Genomic DNA, 21,763 nt, shown 5'->3' with positions numbered 1-21,763 from the left:
ACAAACTGAAAAAGAAAAAGCACATGATCATCTCACTAAATGGTGAAAAAAAACCTTTGACAAAATCCAACACCCCTTCATGATAAAGGTCTTAGAGAGATCAGGGATAACAGGAACATTCCTAAACATAATAAAAACAATAAACATTAACAGCAACATCAAATTCAACATGATTTCTCTAAAATCAGCAACAAGACAAGGCTGTCCACTCTCTCCATATCTCTTCAATATTGTACTTGAAGTTCTAGCTAGAGCAATAAGACAACAAAAGGAGATCAAGGGGATACAAATTGGAAAAGAAGAAGTCAAACTTTCACTATTTGCAGATGATATGATGGTTTACATCTACCAGGGAACTTCTTTATCTGATAAACACCTTCAGTAGAGGGGCACGATACAAGATTAAGTAAAAAAAAAAAAAGTAAGTAGCCCTACTATATACAGATGATAAATGGGCTGAGAAAGAATCAGATAAATATCATCCTTTACAATTGACACAGACAACATAACATATCATGGGGGAACACTGACCAAACAAGTGACAGCTGTATAACAAGAACTTTAATTCTTTAAAGAAAGAAATTAAAAGAAGATACCAGAAAATGGAACGATCTCCCATGCTCTTGGATAGGTAGGATCAACATAGTAAAAATTTCAATCTTGCCAAAATCAATCTACATATTCAATGCAATCCTCATCAAAATGCCACCACAATTCTTCACAGATCTTGAAAGAACAATACTCAATTTTATATGGGAAAACAAAAGACCCAGGATAGCCAAAACAACCCTGTTCATCAAGTCAACATCTGGAGGCATTGCCATCCCTGCGTTCAAGCACTATAGAACTATAATCCTGAAAACAGCTTGGTATTGGCACAAAAATAGACAGGTAGACCAATGGAATCAAATTGAAAATCCTGATATTAACACACACATATGAACACTTGGCTTTTGACAAAGAAGCTAAAATTATACAATGGAAAAAAGAAGGCATCTTCAACAAATGGTGCTGGCATAACTGGAGGCTGGCTTGTAGAAGACTGCAGATAGAGCCATGTCTATCGCCAAGCACAAAACTTAAGTTGAAATGGATTAAAGACCTCAACATAAATCCAGCCACACTGAACCTCTTAGAAGAGAAAGTGGCGGGTACCCTTGAATGAATTGCTACAGGAGACCGCTTCCTGAACATAACACCAGTAGCACACTGATATTGACAATTAATAAATGGGACCTGCTGAAGCCGAGATGCTTCTGTAATGCAAAGGACACAGTCAGTAAGACAAAAAGGCAACCCAAAGATTGGGAAAAGATATTCACTAATCCCACATCAGACAGAGGACGGATCTCTAAAGTTTACAAAGAACTTAAGAAGCAAGTCTCCAAAACACCAAAAGATCCAATTAAAAAGTGGGGTACAGACCTAAATAGAGAATTCTCAATGGAGGAGACTAAAATGGCTGAGAGACACTTAAGAAAGTGCTCAACATCCCTCGCAATTGGGGAAATGCAAATCAAAACAACTCTGAGATACCATCCTTCTCCTGTCTGAATGGCTAAAATCAAAAACACCAATGACAGTTTATCCTGGAGAGGATGTGGAGAAAGGGGAACACTCCTCCACTGCTGGTGGGAGTACAAACTCATACAGCCACATGGTGTCAGATGAACATGAGCAGCTCTCATCTGAAGCTCTGGATGCAGCCTATATTTGTTCCAACAGATACATGGTAAAGAGTTGTGGCAAGGATGGCTTTCATATTCGAGTGAGGGTCCACCCTTTCCATGTCATCTGCATCAACAAGATGTTGTCCTGTGCTGGAGCTGACAGGCTCCAGACGGGTATGCGGGGGGCTTTGGGAAGCCTCAGGGCACAGTGGCCAGGGTTCACATTGGCCAGGTCATCATGTCCATCTGTATTAAGCTGCAGAGTAAGGAACATGTGATTGAGGCTCTTCGTAGAGCCAAGGTCAAGTTCCCTGGCTGCCAGAAGATCCACATCTCAAAGAAATGGGCCTTCACCAACTCGAATGCAAATGAATTTGAAGACATGGTTGCTGAAAAATGGCTCATTCCTGATGGCTGTGGGGTCAAATAAATCCCTAATCACGGTTCTCCTGGACAAGTGGCGAGTCCTGCACTCCTGAGAGCTTCCACAGAGCTCTCCTGTACCTTACCAAATCATGTTCAGTAATAAATCTCACATTCAGTTTGCTTAAAAAAAAAAAAGAAAAAAACTTAACCATGCATGTATACCATATCTTCTTTGACCATTCTCTTTTAAAATTATTTATTTTTATGTGTATGGGTGTTTTCCCTGTTTATATGTATACTATGTGTGTGCCTGGTACCTAAGGAGATCAGAAGAGGTCATAGGATGCCCTGGAACTTGAGTTACAGATGGTTGTGAATTGCCATATAAGTGCTGGGAATTGAACCTGGGCCCTCTGGAAGAACAGAAAGTGCTGTTAACCATGAGTCATCCTTCCAGCCTCTGCTTCCATTCATCTTTTGATGGGTCTCTAGGCTGGGTCTGTATTTTGATTGTTTGGGATAGTTCAAGGAGAGCTTGGATGTGGACATCTCTGCTGTGTGCTCATGTAAAGGCTTTCTCAGACTTTGGTGGTCTATGAAAAACACCAGGAATCACTGAGCATCAACTACACTCTTCCTCTTCTCAACTAAACTGTGTGCTTCCTTCTGTCTGATAGTAGCAACATGCCCTACTCATTTGACTGGGTTTGCAAGGATGTGGTCAAAAAGCTTCAAGGAAAAGATCTGTGTCCTGTCAAACGTCTGTCAGATGCGACGAAGTTCCGTCAGTTTGAGATACTGCAGAAGACTGCTCAGTCACTGTTTTGGAAAACTGAAGACATTCCAGTTGGATATTCGCTCCTGCAGATTTTAGAGCCAAATTTTCCAGTCCCAGGTATTGTCAGCCAAGGGGCAAAGAATTGTAAACATCAGCATTTTCAGTGGCACAGCTGTCCCAGACCCATGAGCTGCTCAGACAGGTAGCTCATGAGCCATCCCACTTAAAGACAAAGGACAAGGAAAGTCCTTTAGGAATCTACTCATTTTCTGGACCCTTCCTTGCATTTGGCCGTATAGTACTCCAAGAGTCTCTTTAGGTGGAGATATGATACCTATGTTACAGAAAAGTAATTGAGGTTCCTAAAACAACTTGTTCAAAGTTACAAAGTTCAAACTGGTAGACTTAGGATCCAGACTGAGGTCACTCTGTCTGCAAGTCCCAAGCCTTTTTCTTTTTCAGGGATCTGCCCCAGGGCTGGATTCTGTACTTGGAAAGATGATGTCAGTAGACACTGCACAAATGACACTTGCTTTGGTTCTGGGATTTCCCCTCTGTAGTAATTGATATTTCACATATTAATTGATTATATTTATTATATATAATTGATTATTAGCCAGCTTCTTGACTAAGGTTTAAATGAGGAGGAGAACTGCCATCAAATTTCCTATTCTCCAGAGCAGCTGTCCCACAGTGAATTCTTAGGTAATCTTCCTTCCTGTTTCCTCTTCAGACCCTGAAGTATCAGCTCCCATCCCGCTCAAGTGCACTGTATCTCAGAAACTGAAGGGTAACTTGGGTGTCAACGCCATTGCAGAAGGAAGTGTGTCAGCAGAGTTTGCTCATTCCTCTGGATACGACATCGAGGTTCAGTGTACCAGCATCCCAGCTTCAAAACTGGAAATTCTTCAAAACAGGTGAAAGCATGGGTCAGCCAAGTTCTGGGATGTTTTCTCGTAGGCAAAGAGGCATTGAAAGTGTTTATGACAGCTCACATTATTCTACTTTGTTTTTTTTTTAACAAGTCATTGAAATAATGATTTATAGTGCCCTAATAGTATTCATTAATACATAACTATCCATTACTGTTCTATTAATGTGATATGGACAGAAAAACAAGACAGATAGACGAAGGGTCTGGTCTGATGGAAGCTTCTGTTCAGAGGATGGGCATGTAGGGAGGAAGGAGTCGTAGAAGTAAATGTTTGGATATTGATGAAAATGTGAGGAAGACTGTAATTATCACTTGAACACCCCAGGGCTTTGGGACTTAGTTGACTTCTACCACATCTCTTCTGAGGTATAATTTCAAGGTAAAAATGTATTGGGCACCTGTGGCCATGCCCAATGTGGACGTGGTCAGCACCACAGATAATAACACATTAATACAATAAATAACTACAAACATCCATATCCCGTGCACTGTTATATTTCCTCCACAGAAATGTGTGTTTTATGTGCCACATTTTGGTGTGATATATGCATGGAAGCCATTCCATATTATATATGCATGTGTATGTCAGCAACATTACCACTCCATCTGATATTTGCATATAAGTATAACTCAGTAACCTTACTCCATCTGGTAAACATTATTTTAAATTTTTCCTTTATTGCTTTTTTATTATCTCTCTCTCTCTCTCTCTCTCTCTCTCTCTCTCTCTCTCTCTCTCTCTCTCTCTCTCTGTGTGTGTGTGTGTGTGTGTGTGTGTGTGTGCCTGTGCTCACCCTCATGCCATGGCTCAAATATAGAAGTCAGAGGACAACTTGCAGGAGTCGGATCTCTCCCTCTGCTGCTGTGTGTCCTGGAATCAAACTCAGTCAACACCACCTGTCTATGCTCATCCACCCTGCCAGCTTAGCAACTGCTATTGTGACAGCAAGAGCATTTCCTGTCTGCTGTCTCTGCAGACTCCAAGCACATGTAGCATCGTCAACTATAACCACATCGGGCTTTACCATGGTTCCTGGTGATCTGAATTCCTGTCCCCATACTTACATGGCCAGCACTGTATAGACAGGGCCACACCCCAACCTGAAGCTGAAGTTTTCTGTTTGTTTATTTATTTTTGCCATTGTCCCCTCATGATTTGCTCTCTTTGTCCATGAAATTAGCCATTTGAATCTCCTCATTCTTATTTTACACCTTCAGGAAACTGGTGGAAAAGGAGCCATCATTTATCAAGGATTGCAGGATTGGAAGGAAGGACCTGTACGTGGTGACAGAGGCCTTTGAAGTGACCAGGGGTACAGTGCTGGAAGACAGTAGCAGTGTCAGCTTACTGGGAAAAGTGCTCACCCCTCAGTTTGCCAAGGTATGGAATGGGTACGTGAAAAATCAGGAGTGTGGCCAGTGCAACCTTGCTTCTCAAGGGCTTCTGGGTACCAGTTTCTAGGACTCAGAGAATGGGGTCCTTATTTTTCTCTGCTCCTATGTAATATTTGCTAATTCCTGACCTCAGATTGCTTTTTTTTGTAGTCACAATTTTTTAAATTCACAAATTTAGTTTTTTGCTTCCCAATACCAGTTCACCTTCCCTCCTCTCTTGTCGCTCCCCCTACTTCCTTCCTACCCAAGCTCCCATCTGCTCCCTGGGGAGGGCACGGCCTCCCCTAGGAAGTCTATTAAATCTGTTCCATCATCTCATTGAGGCAGGACCAAGGCACCTCTCCACACCCCACACCCCTGTGTCTAGGCTGAGCAAGGTGTCTCTCTATATAGAATGGGCTCCACTGAGTCAGTGTGTGCACTAGAGTTAGATCTTGGACCCACTGCCAGTGGCCTCACATATTGTCCCAGTCACACCATTGTCACCTATGTTAGGGGAGTCTAGTTCGGTCTTATGCTGGTTCCCCATTTGTCAGACCTGAGTCAGTGATTTCTTCCTAGCTCAGGTCAGCTGATTCTGTGGGTTTCCTCATCATGGTCTTGACTCGTTTGTTCATATTACAGCTCCTCCCTCATTTCTATTATACTCCAGGAGCCTGGCCCCTGGTTGGTTGTGGTTTTCCGCATCTGCTTCCATCTGCTTCTGGAAGAAGGTTCTAGCTTCTCTTTGCCTCATTGATTCTTGGTATTGTTTTCTTTGTTTCCATTTTATTGATTTCAGCCCTCAATTTGACTATTTCTTGTCATCTACTCCTTCTAGGTGAGTTTGCTCCTTTTTGTTCTAGAGTTTTCAGTTGTTCTGTTAATTCACTAGTGTGAGATTTTTTTTCCCAGCTTCTTTATATAGGCATTTAGTGCTAAGAATTTTCCTCTCAATACTACTTTCATTGTGTCCCACAAGTTTGGGTATGTTGTGCCATCATTTTCATTAATTTTTAGGAAGTTTTTTATTTCTTTATTTCTTCCTTGACCCAGTGGTGATTCAGTTGATCATTGTCCAATTTTCATGTGTTTGTGGGCTTTCTGAAATTAATGTTACTATTGAATTCTAACTTTACGCTGTGGTAATATGATAGGATACAGGGTGTTATTTCAATTTTTTTCATCTGTTGAGCCTTACTTTGTCATTGAGTATGTAGTCTAATTTTGAGAAGGTTCCATGAGGTTCTGAAAAGAAAATATATTGTTTTGTGATTGGGTGGAATATTTTATAGATGTCTGTTAAGTCTATTTGAATAATAATATCTGTTAGTTCCCTTATTTCTCTGTTAAACTTCTGTCTGGCAGACCTGTACGGTGGAGAGTGGGTGTTGAAGTCTCCCATTATTAGTGTGTTGGGCTTGATTAGTGATTTAAACTTTAGTAATGCCCCTTGTGTTTGGGGCATAGATGTTCAGAACTGAGATTTCCTCCTGATGGATTTTTCTGTGTTGAAAATGAAATGCCCTTCTTCATCTTTTTTGATTGATTTTAGTTTGAAGTCTATTTTATTATATATTAGTATAGCTCCACCAGCTTGGTCCTTAATTTCATTTGATTGGCAATTTTTTCCCAACCCTTTATTATTTCAGAATATCTGCTGTGAGGTTGAGGTGTGTTTCTTGTATGCAGCAGAAGGATGGATTCTGTTTTCATGTCCATTCTGTTAGTCTGTGTCTTTTGATAGGTGAATTGAGTCCATTTATATTAATGGATATTAATGACCAGTGATTGTTAGTTCTTGTTATTTTTGTTTTTGTTGTTGATGATGGCATTGTGTGTCAGCTCCCTTCTTTATAGGTTGCTGTTGTGAACTCATATATTTCTTGTGTTCTTGTGGATGTAGCTGATTTCCTTGGATTGGTGTTTTTCTTCTAGTGCTTTCTATAGGGCTAGGTTTGAGGAAATCTAGGTTTCATAATGGAATGTCTTGTTTTTTCATCTATGATTACTGAAAGCTTTTCTGAGTAAAGGAGTCTGGGCTGACATCAGTGGTCCCTTGGTTTCTACATAACACGTGTCCAGGATGTTTTAGATTTTATTGTTTTCATTGAGAACTTGGGTGGTGTAATTCTGATAGGACTGCCTTTATGTATTACCTGGCCCTTCTCCTTTGCAGTGATTTTAGTATCTCAGTCTCGCTAATGGGTAGATTATCTAGATGAAAAAAAGCATAGAAATAATAGAGTGAATGATACACACACACACACACACACACACACACACACACACAAAACTAGAAGTACCATATGCTTCAGTTAGATCACATATATTCCCAAAGGACTCTGTATTGGATCACAGAGATTATTTGTTCATTCATGTTCATTGCTGTTCTATTCATAATAGCCAGGAAATGGAAACAGGTTAGATGTCATTCAATTAGTGAGTGGATAATGAAAATGTGGCACATACATAAAATGGAATTTCATCCATGTAAAATTATTTATTTATGGACATATGAGACTTTCAGTGAAATGGATGTAGTTTGAAGGAATAGTCCTGAATGAGATAACCCAGACCCAGAATGGCATATGCTGCATGTTCTCTCTCAGGCCCAGTAGATGTGCTCCAGTAGATGACCCCACACTCAAGAGGGTTCCGGCAGCACTAAGGGAACTCAATGGTTTTAGATGGGAGGCAAAAGTTATGGGGATGGGAGGAGTTGGGAGTGAGTTACTGAAGTGTGAGTTTGATAAAAATATATTATAGGTACACATGAAATTCTAAAATATTAAATGATATTGAAAATGAAATTGTACATCAAATAAAGAAAAGGCCCGCCTTCCTGTGCCCTGCTTGGAGCCTCCTGAAGCTCAGGGACTACAACTGAGGAACCCATCATGGCAGTACAGTCATCCAGAGACTGTCAGCATCCTAGTCCTCCTGCCTCCGCCCACGGGAGGAAGTAACCATGGGACTGTTTACAGCCTTCCTTATGGTGCCCTGTTCAGAGCCACCTGAGGTCTGGCGACTGTTCACTGGGGAAACTGCCCTGGCAGAACAGCCTATCCAGGGTCTGCCAATTTCCTGATACTAGTCCTGACTCCACCCACAGGAAGAGAAGACCCATTGGAGTATCAGATCTGCTTGCACCCTCTGGAAAGGGGTGTTGGGACCCATACCCACTAGGAGAGAAAGAGACTCCTCCTGCACCCACTGGAAGAAGGGCTGGGAATAAGACAATATACAGAAACACCAGTATGACACCACCAAAGTTTAGGGACTCTACACCAGCAAGATCTGATCATTTCAATGCAGATAAAACAAAAAAAAGACCTTAAAAATAACTTCATGAAAATGATAGAGGCCTTCAAAGAGGGTATGAGAAAAATTCCTTAAAGAAATGTAATAAAAAATAAAAAAATAAAGTCAACAAAACTCTTAAAGAAAGACAAGAAAAAACAGTCAAACAGATGGAGGAAACAGTACAAGACCTGAAAACTGAAATAGAGACAATGAAGGAAACACAAACTGAGGGAATGCTGGAAATAGAAAAGCTGGCTAAATGATCAGGAACTGCAGATGCAAGTATAACCAACATAGTACAAGTGATGGAAGAGAGAATCTCAGGTATTGAAGATACACTAGGAGAAATATATTTGTTGACCAAAGAAAACATTATGTCTAACAAATCTCTAACACAAAATATATAGGAAATATGGGATACCTTGTAAAGACCAAACCTAAGAATAATAAGTATAGAAGGTGAAGAAACCCAACTCAAAGGTGCAGAAAACATATTCAAAAAATTGTAGAAGAAAACTTTCCCAACCTAAAGAAAGACATGCCAATGAAAGTATAAGAAGCTTACAGAACACCAAACAGAGTAGACCACAAAAAGTCCCCTCACCATATAATAATCCAAACCCCAAACATATAGAATAAACAAAGAATATTAAGAGCGGTAAAGGAAAAAGGCCAAGTAAACTATAATGGCCAACCTATCAGAATTAAACCTGACTTCTCCATGGAAACTCTGAAAGCCATAAGATCCTGGCTAGATACTCTAAAGAGACCACAGATGCCAGTCCAGACTACTATATCTAGCAAAGCTTTCAATCACTATACATGGAGAAAAGAAGATATTCCATGACAAACCAGATTTAAACAATATTTACCCAGTAATCCAACCCTACAGAAAGTTCTGGAAGGAAAACTCCAACCCAATGAAGTTAACTATACCCAGATAAACATAGGCAATAGATAATCCCACTTTATCCCATTTTACCAACAGCCAAAAGAAAAAGAAGGGGGAAGGGGAATCCACACACAATACCACCACTAACAACAAATCCAAAACAAACAAGAATGAACCATCAATGGTCATTAATATCCCTCAAAATTAATGGCCTTAACTCACAGAATGGATGTGAAGACAGAATCCATACTTCTGCTGCATCTAAAAAGCACACCTCAACTTCAAAGACAGATGGTACCTCAAAGTTAAGGGTTGGGAAAAGATTTTCCAATCAACTGGACCCAAGAAACAATTGGGTGTAGCAATCTTAATATCTAACAAATTAGATTTTAAAATAAAAGCAATCAAAAGAGATGAGGGGGTTCATTTCATATTCATCACAGGAAAAATCCATCAAGATGAAGTCTTAATTCTGAACATCTATGCCCCAAATACAAAGGCATCCACATTCACAAAAGAAACATTACTAAAACTCAAATCACACATAAAACCTCACACACTTACAGTGGGAGACTTCAACACCTCGCTCTCACCATTAGACAGAACCACCAGTCAGAAACTTAACAAGGACATAACGGAACTCATAGAAGTTATGATCCGATTGGGTTTAACAGACATCTATAACTCAGTCCATCCAAATACAAAAGAATATATCTTCTTTTCAGCACCACATAGGACCTTCTGTAAAACTCACCACATATTCAGCAACATAGCAAACATCAACAGGTACAAAAATTGGAATAACCCCCTGTATCCTAACAGAACACCATTCTTTAAAGTCAGAATTCAACAACAACACAAATTTCAAGAAACCTAAAAACTCATGGAAACTGAACAATGTGCAATTGCACCATTCCTGGGTCAAGGAAGAAATAAAAAAGAAGTTAATGACTTCATAGCACTCAATGAGAATGAAGACAACATACGCAAACTTGTGGGACACTTTGAAAGCAGTGCTAAGAGGAAAGATCATAGCATTTCGTACCTACATGGAGAAATTGGAGAATAGTCACACTAGAGAATTAACAGCACAACTGAAAGCTCTAGAATAAAAAGAAGCAAACTCGCCCTGGAGGAATGGATGCCAGGAAATAATCAAATTGAGGGCTGAAATCACTAAAATATAAACTAGGAAAACAGTACAAAAAAGCAATGTAACAAAGAGTTGGTTCCTTGAGAAAATCAACAAGATAGACACACCTTTATCCAAACTTACCAAAAGGTAGAGAGAGGGCATTTGAAGAAACAAAATCAGAAATGAAAAGGGGAACATAACAATGGATACTGAGGAAATCCAGAGAATCATCAGGTCATACATTGAAAGCCTGTACTCCACAAAATTCAGAAATCTAAAGGAAATGGACAATTTCCTGGATAGATATCATTAATCAAAATTAAACCAGAACAGATAGGCAATTTAAATAGACCTATAACCCCTAAAAATAGAAGCAGTCATCAAAATCTCCCAACCAAAAAAGTCCTGGGCTAGTTGATTCCAGTGCAGAATTCTACCAAAAGTTCAAAGAATACTTAGTGCCAATTGTCCTCAGAGTATTCCACACAATAGAAGTAGAAGGGTCATTAACAAACTCTTTTTACGAGACTTCAAACCTCGGTACCCAAGACACACAAAGACACAACTAAGAACTAGAACTACAGTCCAATATACCTCATGAACATTGATGCTAAAATACTCAATACAATTCTGGCAAATCGAATCCAAGAATACATCAGAAAAATCATCCACCATGATTAAGTAGGCTTTATCCCAGGGATGCAGGAATGGTTCAACATACGAAAATCTGTCAATGTAATCCACCATATAAACAAATTGAAAAAAAATCTCACTAGATGCTGAAAAAAGTCTTTGACAAAATCCAACACCTTTTCATGATAAAAGTCTTGGAGAAATCAGGGATAACAGGAACATACCTAAACATAATCAAAGCAATATACAGCAAACCAACAGCCAACATCAAAGTAAATGGAGAGAAACTCAATGTGATTACTCTAAAATCAGGAACAAAACAAGGCTGTCGACTCTCTCCACATCTCTTTAATATTGTACTTGAAGTTCTAGCTAGAGCAGTATGAAAACAAAAGATCAAGGGGGATACAAATAGGAAAAGAAGAAGTCAAACTTTCACTATTTGCAGATGATATAATAGTTTACATAAGTGATCCCAAAAACTCTACCAGGAAACTCCTACACCTTCAGAAATATGGCAGGATACAAGGTTAACTCAACAAAATCAGTAGTCCTACTATATACAGATGATAAATGGGCCAAGAAAGAACTCAGAGAAGCATCACTCTTTACAGCTGCCACAAACAACATAAAATACCTTGGGATAATGCTAACCAAACAATCCAAAGACCTGTATAACAAGAACTTTGAGTTTTTAAAAAAGAAATTAAAGAATATGCCAGAAAATGGAATTATCTCCCATGCTCTTGGATAAGTAGGATCAACTTAGTAAAAATGGCAATCTTGCCAAAAGCAATCCAGAGATTCAATGCCATCCCCATCAAAATCCAAGCACAATTCTTCACAGACCTTGAAAGAACAATACTCAACTCAATATGGAAAAACAAAAGACCCAGGATAGCCAAAACTAACCCTGTACAATAATGGAACTTCTGGAGGCATCACCATCCCTGACTTCAATCTCTATTATGGAGCTATAGTCCTGAAAACAGCTTGGTATTGACACAAAAATAGACATGTAGACCAATGGAATCAAATCAAAGATCCAGATATTGAACCACACACCTGCAGACACCCAATTTTTGACAAAGAAGCCAATATCATACAATGGATGAAAGAAAGCATCTTCCACAAATGGTGCTGGCATAACTGGATGCTGGCATTTAGAAGACGGCAGACAGATCCATATCTATCGTCATCCACAAAACTTACATTCAAATGGATCAAAGACCTCAACATAAATGCAGCCACACTGAACCTCTTAGAAGAGAAAGTGGGAGGTACCCTTGAATGAAATGATACAGGAGACTGTTGGGGGAAATCTCTGTGTACTTGTGGCACTGGCCATGCCCGTTTGGAGATCTCTATGGCCACAGGTGCGAGTGTGGCGTGTGGAATAAAGATGTGAGGAGGCAGGCACTTGCCCTCTCTTTTGGTTCTTCGAGTGCTATTGAGACTGGATTCTCAGAGTGCCAATCTGGTTATCAGTTTCTCATGTAAGTGATTTCCCTTTAATAAGCAACCATCAGTATCCATATCCCCTGTATGGTTATATTTCCTCAACAGGAGACCACTTCCTGAATGTAACGCCAGTGGCATTCACACTGAGATTGATAATTAATAAATGGGACCTCCTGAAACTGAGAAGCTTCTGTAAGGTAAAGGACACATCAGCAAGACAAAACAGCAGCTCACAGAATAGGAAAAGATATTCACCAAGCCCACATCTGACAGTACGCTGATTTCCAAAATATACAAAGAACTCAAGAAACTAGTTACCAAAACATCTATTAATCTACTTCAAATGTAGGGTACAGAACTAAATAGAGAATTATCAATAGAGGAGTCTAAAATGGCTGAAAGACACATAAGAAAGTGCTCAACATTGCTAGCCATCAGGGAAATGTAAATCAAAACAACTCTGAGATATCATCTTGCACCTGTCAGAATGGCTAAAATAAAAAACGCCAATGACAGATTATGCTGGAGAGAATGTAGAGAAAGGGCAATACTCCTACACTGTTGGTGGGAGTGTAGACTCTTATAGTCACTTTGGGAATCAGTATGCAGGTCCTAAGGAAAATGGAATCAGTCTACCACAAGATCCAGGAATTCTACTCTTAGGCATATACCCAAAAGATGCATATTCATACTATAAGGACATCTGCTCAGCCATGTTCATAGCAGCATTATTTGTAATAGCCAGAACCTGGAACCAACCTAGATGCTCCTCAAGTAAAGAAAGCATAAAGAAAATGTGGTACATTTATACAATGGAGTATTACTCAGTGAAAAAAAAAACAATGGAATCTTGAAATTTGTAGGCAAATGGATGGAACTAGAAGAAACCATCCTGAGTGAGATAACCCAGTCACAAAAAGACAAACATGGTATGTAGTAACTCATATATGGATTTTAGACATGGAGCAAAGGATTACCAGCCTACAATCCACACCACCAGAGAAGCTAGGAAACAAGGAAGACCCTAGGAGAAACGTACCTGGAGAAGGGGTAATGGACAAGATCTCCTGAGCAAATTGGGAGCATGTGGGGAGGGGAGAAGAAGTTAAGAGAAAGAGAAGGGGAGAAGAGGAGGGACAAGGAGGACATGAGGGAGTAGGAAGGTTGAGTCAGGGGAAGAATAGAGAAGAGCAAGAAAAGAGATACCATAATAGAGGGAGCCAGTAGAGGTTTAAAGAGAAATGTGGCTCTAGGGAAGTGTCCAGAGATCTACAAGGTTGACCCCAACTAAGAATGTAAGCAATAGTACATTCTTAAATGCAGTTTTCCAATAATGAGATTGATGACCACCTTATATGCCATCCTAGAGCCTTCATCCAGTGACTGATGGAAGCAGAAGCAGACACCCACAGCTAAACACTGAACTCCTGGAATTCAGTTAAAGATAGGAGGGAGTGATGAGCAAAGGGCTCAAGACCAGACTTGAGAAACCCACAGAAACAGCTGACTTGAACAAGGGGGAGCTCATGGATCCCAAACTGACAGCTGGGAAACCAGCATAGGATTGATCCAGACCCCCTGAACCTGGGTGTCAGTTTGAAGATCTGGGCAATCTATGGGCCTCTGGTAGTGTATCAGTCCATTTCACACAGAGGGTTACTCTCTCAGTCTAGACACACAGGGGAAGGTCTAGGTCCTGTTCCAAATGATATGACAGACTTTGTAGATCCCCATGGAAGGCTTCACCTCCCTGGGGAGCAGAGAGGGGCGGAGAGGAGGGACAGGGAACTGGGATTGACATGTAAAACAAGCTTGTTTGTAATTTAAATAAAAAAAGAAAGAAAACTTAAATTCCAAGGAATTGGAGCTTAGGTTTCTGTCTCCTTCAAAATGTGAACCACATGAAAGTTAAATATGTATCATATTAAATATGTCTTTAGTATCACGGCATATAGTTCTCAGCTCCCCAGGAGATAACAGGTAACAGGACAGAAAAGACAAAGACATCCTGCTGCCCGATAGAGACAAGACTGGGATGAGGAGATGCAGTCTCACCCACAGCTGACAGAGACTAAGCTCCTGCCCAGAATCCCAGGTGTGAACATGGGTGGAGCTGTCAGCACTGAGTGTGGAGGATGAGAATGAGACCCTCAGTGCAGAAGGAGCCAGGAAATATTTGTAAAAATGAAGACATTGCAGCAGGGCTGGTGTATTGCTCAGGGCAGACACTAGCCTGGCATTCATGGTGCTCTGGGTTCAGTTGCCTGGCCTCTCCAGGCTCACCTCCCAAATCTCAGTGTAGGTAAATATTGTCCTAAAGGGGGAGAAGCAATAACTGAACACGGGGACCAGGAGGAAGGGGACTGAGAGACTGCTGGTGTTTTCTCATGAACTTTCTAGATTCATTTGACTTTTCAGTTACAGGCATTGTTGCCTTGATTAAAAGTAAACATAATTTTTTTACACTTTTTTAATTATATATTTAATTTAGAAAGAAGCTTGCTTCCCATGTCAGTCCCAGCTTCCTCTCCCTCCCCTCCATGTCTACTCCTCCCCTCAGCTCTCCATCCCCCCATCCAATCCCCACTCCATTCCCCAGGGAGGGTAAGGCCCTCCTTGGGGGATCTCTAGAGTCTGCCATTTCGTTCTGGGGAGGGCCCAGGCCCTTCCCAAATCGTCCAAATTGAGAAAGCATCCCTTATTGCGGGATGGGTCCCCAAAGTTCATTTGTGTGCCAGGGATAAATACTGATCTACTACCCAAAAACTTCATAGATTGTCTGAGTCCCCTCACTGATCCCCACATTCAGGGACTCTGGATCAGTGCCATGCTGGCCTCTCAGCCATCAGTCTGGGGTCTAAGATCTCCCCCTTGTTCAGGTCAGCTGTTCCTCTGGGATTCACCAGCCCCATCTTGACCCCTTTGCTCATCACTCCTCCCTCTCGGTCACTGGAAAAGTAAACATAATATTTATGACACAAAGGTATAAACTCCAGGAATATTTTGTCTTCCTAGGTTCAAGCCCAGGGCGACTGGCACAGGGAGACAAAGGATTCAGTGCCTATCCTAAAGGGTGCAGTGGTGGCCTACAAGAAGAAGCAACTGGTCATTGAGAATGACACTTGTGGTGAGCAGACGTGGGGGTGGGGTGTCCATTGACCTGAACCTCCTCTTCTCTTCTGACTACAGAACAGGAGGAGCACTTCTCACTGTCCCAGGCACATGTCTCTCTACCATGAGCAAGCTCAAACACTGCTATCTGTAGATGCAAAGACAGCTTCCTGCTTGGGAAGGTATCCAACTTGGGGTGCTCAGGTCTTTAGTTTGATGAGGCCTGGGCCCAATCCCAGACTTCTCTAGTCATCAATTCCTAGCCAATCAAAGTCCTGCCACTCTCAGAAGCTCAGCAGGGAGAAACCCGCATTAAATCTCCATAAAATAATGGAATCAGAACCCAAATGAAACTGTAGGCAGAATGCATGGACAACATAGCATAGGGTTTTCTCCATGGCTGTTAGCTTGAAATGTACTATCCTCCAAGATACACCACACACACACACACACACACACACACACACACACACACACACACACTCCTGAAATATTAACCTTGCAAATTCTGGTCAAGGGAAAGTCCCAAAATCAATCCCCTAGCTGGCAGCAAGAGACCAGGAAGCATTTATGTTATGATATAATTGCTGAATTATGGCTTCCAGAGAAAGATTATCCATACTGTATTAGACCCTTGGCAGAGGCATAGGGTGTGGGGTGTGTACAGTACAGTACAGTTAGTGATTAGTGACTTCTAGAGAAAGATTATCCACACTCTATTGGACCTTTGACAGAAGCATAGCGTGGGGAGTGGATACAAGGTTGGAGATGCCTTTGAAATGCCTTGGGGAGACGTCCTTACTGTTACAGATAATGTTAAGTGTTAATGAACACTAACAAATCCCCTGGATCTGAGTAGATCAGATGTTGTACCAAGGGAAGCAAGGCCATGTTTGCAGAGGCCAAATCCATGGGAGTTCCCTGGAAGATCAACTGTGAAGGCTGAGGTGTGATGGAAGGGAAATGTGATGTCCCATGGAGAGAGCACTGAGGGGATCTGAATGGGAGGCATGTGTGAGAGCAGGTGATGATGGGAGAGGAATCTTGGGTGAGGCATCTGAAGGTGCAGAGAGTGTCGTCTGGTCAATCAAAGAGCTTGGTGAACCTGAGCACTGAAGACAGTTTGGGTCAGGATGCTTTGCCATTACTTCCTGTCTTCATGCCAGCTTTGGGGACAGGGCAGATATCTCATTTCCCCTTACACGTGAGGAGGGTCAGTTTTCTCCTAAGCAGCTGGCCAGGGAATGTGACAATCACTAAGTCCTTTTTGTTCTGTGATGAGGACTAAATTCCTACTTGCCAGTGAGCACACTGTCCCAGTTGGGTCCCTCCCTGCTGTGCCTGATTGTGTAGACAAGATGCCCTGTTCGCCCCCTAGTGCTCAGAAGGTGACTTGCAGACACACTCTGAAGTTTGCTTTTTGTGTAACTTTGTTAGTTCACACGTTAAATGTTGTCATTTTCCTTCCCTGTGTTTCATTCCCTGTGTCAAATTCTTGAACCTCGTGTGGTCCTCTGACCTCTGCATGTGCTGTTGGCACACACACACACACACACACACACACACACACACACACACACACACTCACACGTAATTCAATAACATGAACCGCAAGTTTCAGAGCACCTGTGAAAGGACCTGGTTCACAGGACAAAGACTAGTGTCTAGGTTGACATCATCCCTGGGGTTTTACCTGAGAGTCCCGAAATGAGGTATGGAGTCTACTGTAGCAGGTGTAACTGCAACTCTCCTAACCCAGTTTCTTTTCCATTCAGCCATTCTCCTTTCTGCTAAGGCTAAGAAGAAAACACTTTTAGGGACACTGCGTATGCAGCCTAGGTTTCTAGGTCATCCGCAGTACTTTCAACCCAAAACATGTGCTCTGGAAACTGAGATAAGTATGTCTTTGTTGGACTGCATCTACATGGGGATGGATTTATCATAGGGAATTTTTTGGGAAAGTAGAAACTCCAGGTGAAAATCCAGGGTGGATGGAGGAGTTCGAAAGGTTAGGGTCAGAGGATGATGGAGAGCGTGTTTCGTGGTGGGTGAATCCTTTTATTTTCTCACTCCAGGACCACATTCTAGAAGACAGCTAGGTAAGCGAACACTTCTGGGGACATGAAAGTCAAACCTGCTCCTTCATGCTGACACCCGAATAACACCCCCCCCCCCGACTGTCTGTACCCAGGGTCTTGAGATCTGGTTTTCTGCACTTGGGTGGGGGTGGAGAACTGAGAAATGTCAGGGATGCAGGGGAAGTAAGGTCAAATACTAATACTTGGGCTGGGAAATGGATTTTCTCTTTCTAGACTGGGAGTTAAGTTGCATCTCTCCAATAGGTGAGTGTGTGTCTGGTGGGGTTGTCACGGAGATCTAGGTCATCTTACTGTCCTCAACCCTAGCCTGGTTCCTGTGGGAGGGGAAAGGTCATGGAAGACTGGATGGGGCAGGAGGAGAAGCAGGAGAGGGATCTCCAACGTGTGTGTCTTCTTTTCTAGGAAGGTTAGATGAACCCTTACCTAATGGTGAGTTTTTTTCTTCTATATTGGAAACCTGGGCTTTGAACAGGAAACCCCAGGCTTGTGACTCAAATGACAACCTTCTTTGGAACTCAGAATACCAAGGTCTACTTTCGTATTTTTAGTTATTTGATCTCACACAAGCACAACTTTGTGCACTAATAATGTTCACTGAGGATTTACCAGGAAGCAGGCAGCACTCCAGCGAGGGCAATGTGAAATGATCAGATGAGAGTGCCCATGCCTCTGAGTTCCACTATGGTCCCTCTCACACTCACAGATCACCTAGAGGACACTTGGCAAGAATTGGGGTTTCCGAAAACACAATGTTCGGCTATTTCTCCATAGACAGTAGAGATTCTTACTAATAAGACTCCCTCTTACATGCCAGGTGCCTGACACACAAAGTCCATGACCCCTCATCATGTCCCCATTTGTCACTCTTGGAAACTGATTGGGAATCGCTGAGTGCTGCCATCTCTGGGGTCCAACAGGACACTTCCTTCCTGACACCCAGAATGAACACTTTCCTCCCACCTGTGCTAAGCAGTTTTCAGGATGCCCATCTGCTCTCCCAGGGCTGTGCTCCCTCCTTCCAGAGCTCTGAAGCTGCCTGCTGTCTAGTACTGTTAGCTTCAGGATAGTTGCCTCACTGGGGCCCAGGCAGACTATCCATGGAGGTGCCTGTAGCACTGGAAATGGTGCTGAAGGGAAAGGCTTACCATGTCGGGAATATTTAATTGCAGAATTGCTCTCACTTTCTGATTGGTGTTTCTGTCTGTGAGCAGATTTCCAGCATCTACAAAATGAGATTTCTGAGAAAACAGGGTTACTGGCCATGCTTTCAAAGGACGTTCAAGATGCTGTGTTCTCTAGTCTCCTGCCCATGCTAGGAGACAGGGACACTCTGTATGACCTGATGATCATGGTGAGATTTCCATAGCTTTCTAGAGATGATCAAACCTGTAAGGGACAGTTTGGGTGATGGGCGTGCCAACATACATGAGGGAGGAGGGATGCCCATGGTACCCAGGAGACTGAGAAAGATTTCAAAGTCTGTGGATAAGGGGTCCTTGAACAGTGGTGGGGAGTGTGTGCCATGAATTCTGCTCAGGATCCTCCTGGGGAGGCAGAACCTTTAGTCCATGCCTTGCATAACTCCTCTGGACATAGGCACATGACACTGCAATGGTTTTGAGCCAGATATGGGAGGCTGAAGCTATTTTCAGAAAGGTTGCAAGTTCAAGGCCTTCCTAGACCACATAGCAAGTTCAGAGCTGCCGAGGGCAACAGCACGAGACCCCGTGACATAAAAGAGAAAAATGGAGAGAAAAGGGAGCCAGGCTGTGTCTTCATGGCAGAGTAGTGGTCCAGCATATATAAAGTCAACTGGACCCAGCAGTGTGGTGATGTTAACAGAACACCTGTCTCTCTAGCTGGAGTTGGGTCAGTTGGGGCACATGGATGGCCCAGGTGGTGTGATCCTCGATGAGCTGAGAAAGGACTCATGGAATGTTCTAAAGGACCTCATTCTTTATCTCCTTCACGCCCTAATGGGTAAGATCTGGGGAAAGTGGGAGAGTCCCAGTTCTTGCTGTCAGAGGGCTGTTTTAGATGCCACCTCTCCAGGGCTCTTGAGTTCTCATGACCATTCCCAATCCTCCTTCTCTCTAAGGTCAGCCTGGCTAGAATGATTAGAGTCCACGTACCACAGATGGGGTCTGAAGTGTAGAGAGTGAGCAGTCACCAAGCTCCCAACACAGCCTTGGTAGAAGATTCCTGCTTCAGCTCTTAGATTTTCATGCTCTGGGTCATGTCACTTAGGATTCTAGAGCACAGCTAGGTGCTCTAGGTCAGTGAGTGTGACCCTCAACTCCTATGGGGACACATTCATCTGTCCCAGAGTATCCTTTCGTTGGCTTCCTAGTTCATGGTGAGAGGCCAATACTGAGTCTGTCATTCTGTTTCTTCACGTGTCTTTCCCCCAGTGCTGAGTGATACCCAACTCAGTCTGCTGGCCCAGTCTGTGGAAAAGCAGTTTCTCCTCCAGCAAAGACAACTGGTAAGAAACCCCCATGGGGCTGGCATCCAGGGAGGGGGAGATGAAAACAAGAAATGGAAGAACATTCTAGAAGGAAGTTTCCACAAGGAGAGGAGCCATGTAACCTGTGGTTGCCTTCTGTGTCTGAGGAGCAGGCAGGTTGGACCTGAACCTGTCATGAGCATCTCTGTACTTATGGTGGCCTCAGAAGCAAGGCCTGCTAGATCTAAATAGGAAGGCATCTCTGTGGGAAATAAGTAGCCATATGTACACACACACACACACACACACACACGACTCTTGTGCAGCACAGACTTCATTATTACCGTGATGTAGCTGCGGAAACTATACATGGTGGCTTTGGGTCTTGCTTAGTTCATTGCCTCCGGGCTGCTCTGACAGAATGTGTCTCACTCTGGTGTCACAGTCTGGTCTGCCCAACCTGAGAGAGAGTCTTTCTTGTAGGTGAAGAGCATCCTGCAGGCGAACTTCAAGTATCCCTGGAACATCCCCTTCACTCTGCAGCCTCAGCTCCTCGCCCCACTCCAGGGGGAGGGCCTGGCCATTACTTACGGATTGCTGAGCGAGTGTGGGCTGCAGATGGAGCTGAATAATCCCAGGTCAACTTGGGATCTGGAAGCCAAGATGCCCATGTCTGCGCTTTATGGGAGCCTGTCGTTCCTGCAGCAACTTGTAGAAGCCTAACCCTGCTCAGAGCCTGGCCCCAGCCCGGCCGGTGCTGAGTCCTGGATGCATTCGAGACATGGCACCATGGCGTACACGGGAGAGGAGATTACTGTGCACGTTCTAGGTGTTGGCAATAATGATGCTAACTAAGTGTTTTTCTTATGAATGTGCTATTCATTCACAATTATATAAATAATATGTTTTGATTATATTCATCTCCCCCAGTGTCCTTTTTTTTAAAAATCCATCTCCTCCAAGCCCTTATCCACTATCTTCTCATTGAACTTTTTAATGCTCTACTGCACTTAATTAGGGTTGTGGCCCTGGGCTCTCTTGGTCTAGTGCAGATAGCCGTTAGTACTGTGAGTTTATGGGTGCAATAACCATTCTATATCCTTGCCATTTCCATGGGTAAATTTGTTGGTGTCTTTCACAACTCCTCAAATAGCAGGTTATAGTATTAAACATATTCATGTATATAAAATAAATGTTACTTTTACTTAACTGTGTGCACTTTGATTTGTTTGTGTGAAAGGTGCTGGTGTCAGTAACTTGAATTGTGTCTGGAATACATTGGGGATATTTCCAGGTAGATGGTTAATAATATGATCACATATGACTTTTTCCAGGCATCCTTACTCATTTTATCCTCCTCCCTCCTTCTGGATTTATCTCCTGTCCTCTTTCTAACTATACACCCCCATTTTCTCCATTTCACCTATCAGGATCTATTGTTCCTGCTGTTTCCCTCTGTATTGCCTCCTCTGCCCTGCAGTCCATGATTAACTGATGCAGTCTCAGTTGGGGATGGCCAAGATGAGACTGGCCTGTGACCATTTCATTGAGAAAGCCT

At 42.5% G+C, this 21,763-nt stretch overlaps 1 protein-coding gene and 1 pseudogene across 1 annotated transcript in view; both read left to right on the top strand.

Annotated features, from left to right (window-relative positions):
* The window catches only part of LOC101830800 (gasdermin-C-like), a 31,026-nt gene extending 9,671 nt beyond the window's left edge, over nucleotides 1-21,355 (top strand). The window contains exons 2-13 of the mRNA XM_040730451.1: nucleotides 2,714-2,931; nucleotides 3,548-3,731; nucleotides 4,967-5,129; nucleotides 15,565-15,676; nucleotides 17,436-17,558; nucleotides 17,736-17,759; nucleotides 17,973-18,002; nucleotides 18,162-18,188; nucleotides 18,971-19,110; nucleotides 19,619-19,739; nucleotides 20,171-20,244; nucleotides 20,689-21,355. Of these exons, the coding sequence (XP_040586385.1) occupies nucleotides 2,721-2,931; nucleotides 3,548-3,731; nucleotides 4,967-5,129; nucleotides 15,565-15,676; nucleotides 17,436-17,558; nucleotides 17,736-17,759; nucleotides 17,973-18,002; nucleotides 18,162-18,188; nucleotides 18,971-19,110; nucleotides 19,619-19,739; nucleotides 20,171-20,244; nucleotides 20,689-20,928 (1,449 nt within the window). The 5' untranslated portion in view covers nucleotides 2,714-2,720 and the 3' untranslated portion in view covers nucleotides 20,929-21,355. The remainder of the gene's footprint in view (nucleotides 1-2,713; nucleotides 2,932-3,547; nucleotides 3,732-4,966; nucleotides 5,130-15,564; nucleotides 15,677-17,435; nucleotides 17,559-17,735; nucleotides 17,760-17,972; nucleotides 18,003-18,161; nucleotides 18,189-18,970; nucleotides 19,111-19,618; nucleotides 19,740-20,170; nucleotides 20,245-20,688) is intronic.
* On the top strand, nucleotides 1,658-2,149 carry LOC101826639 (annotated as a pseudogene).
* Nucleotides 21,356-21,763: the final 408 nt, after the last annotated feature.

This window comes from Mesocricetus auratus, unplaced genomic scaffold, assembly GCF_017639785.1.
Source record: "Mesocricetus auratus isolate SY011 unplaced genomic scaffold, BCM_Maur_2.0 Super-Scaffold_100023, whole genome shotgun sequence".
In the NCBI taxonomy this organism is placed as follows: Eukaryota; Metazoa; Chordata; class Mammalia; order Rodentia; family Cricetidae; genus Mesocricetus; species Mesocricetus auratus.
This window is presented reverse-complemented; position numbering and strand designations above follow the sequence as displayed.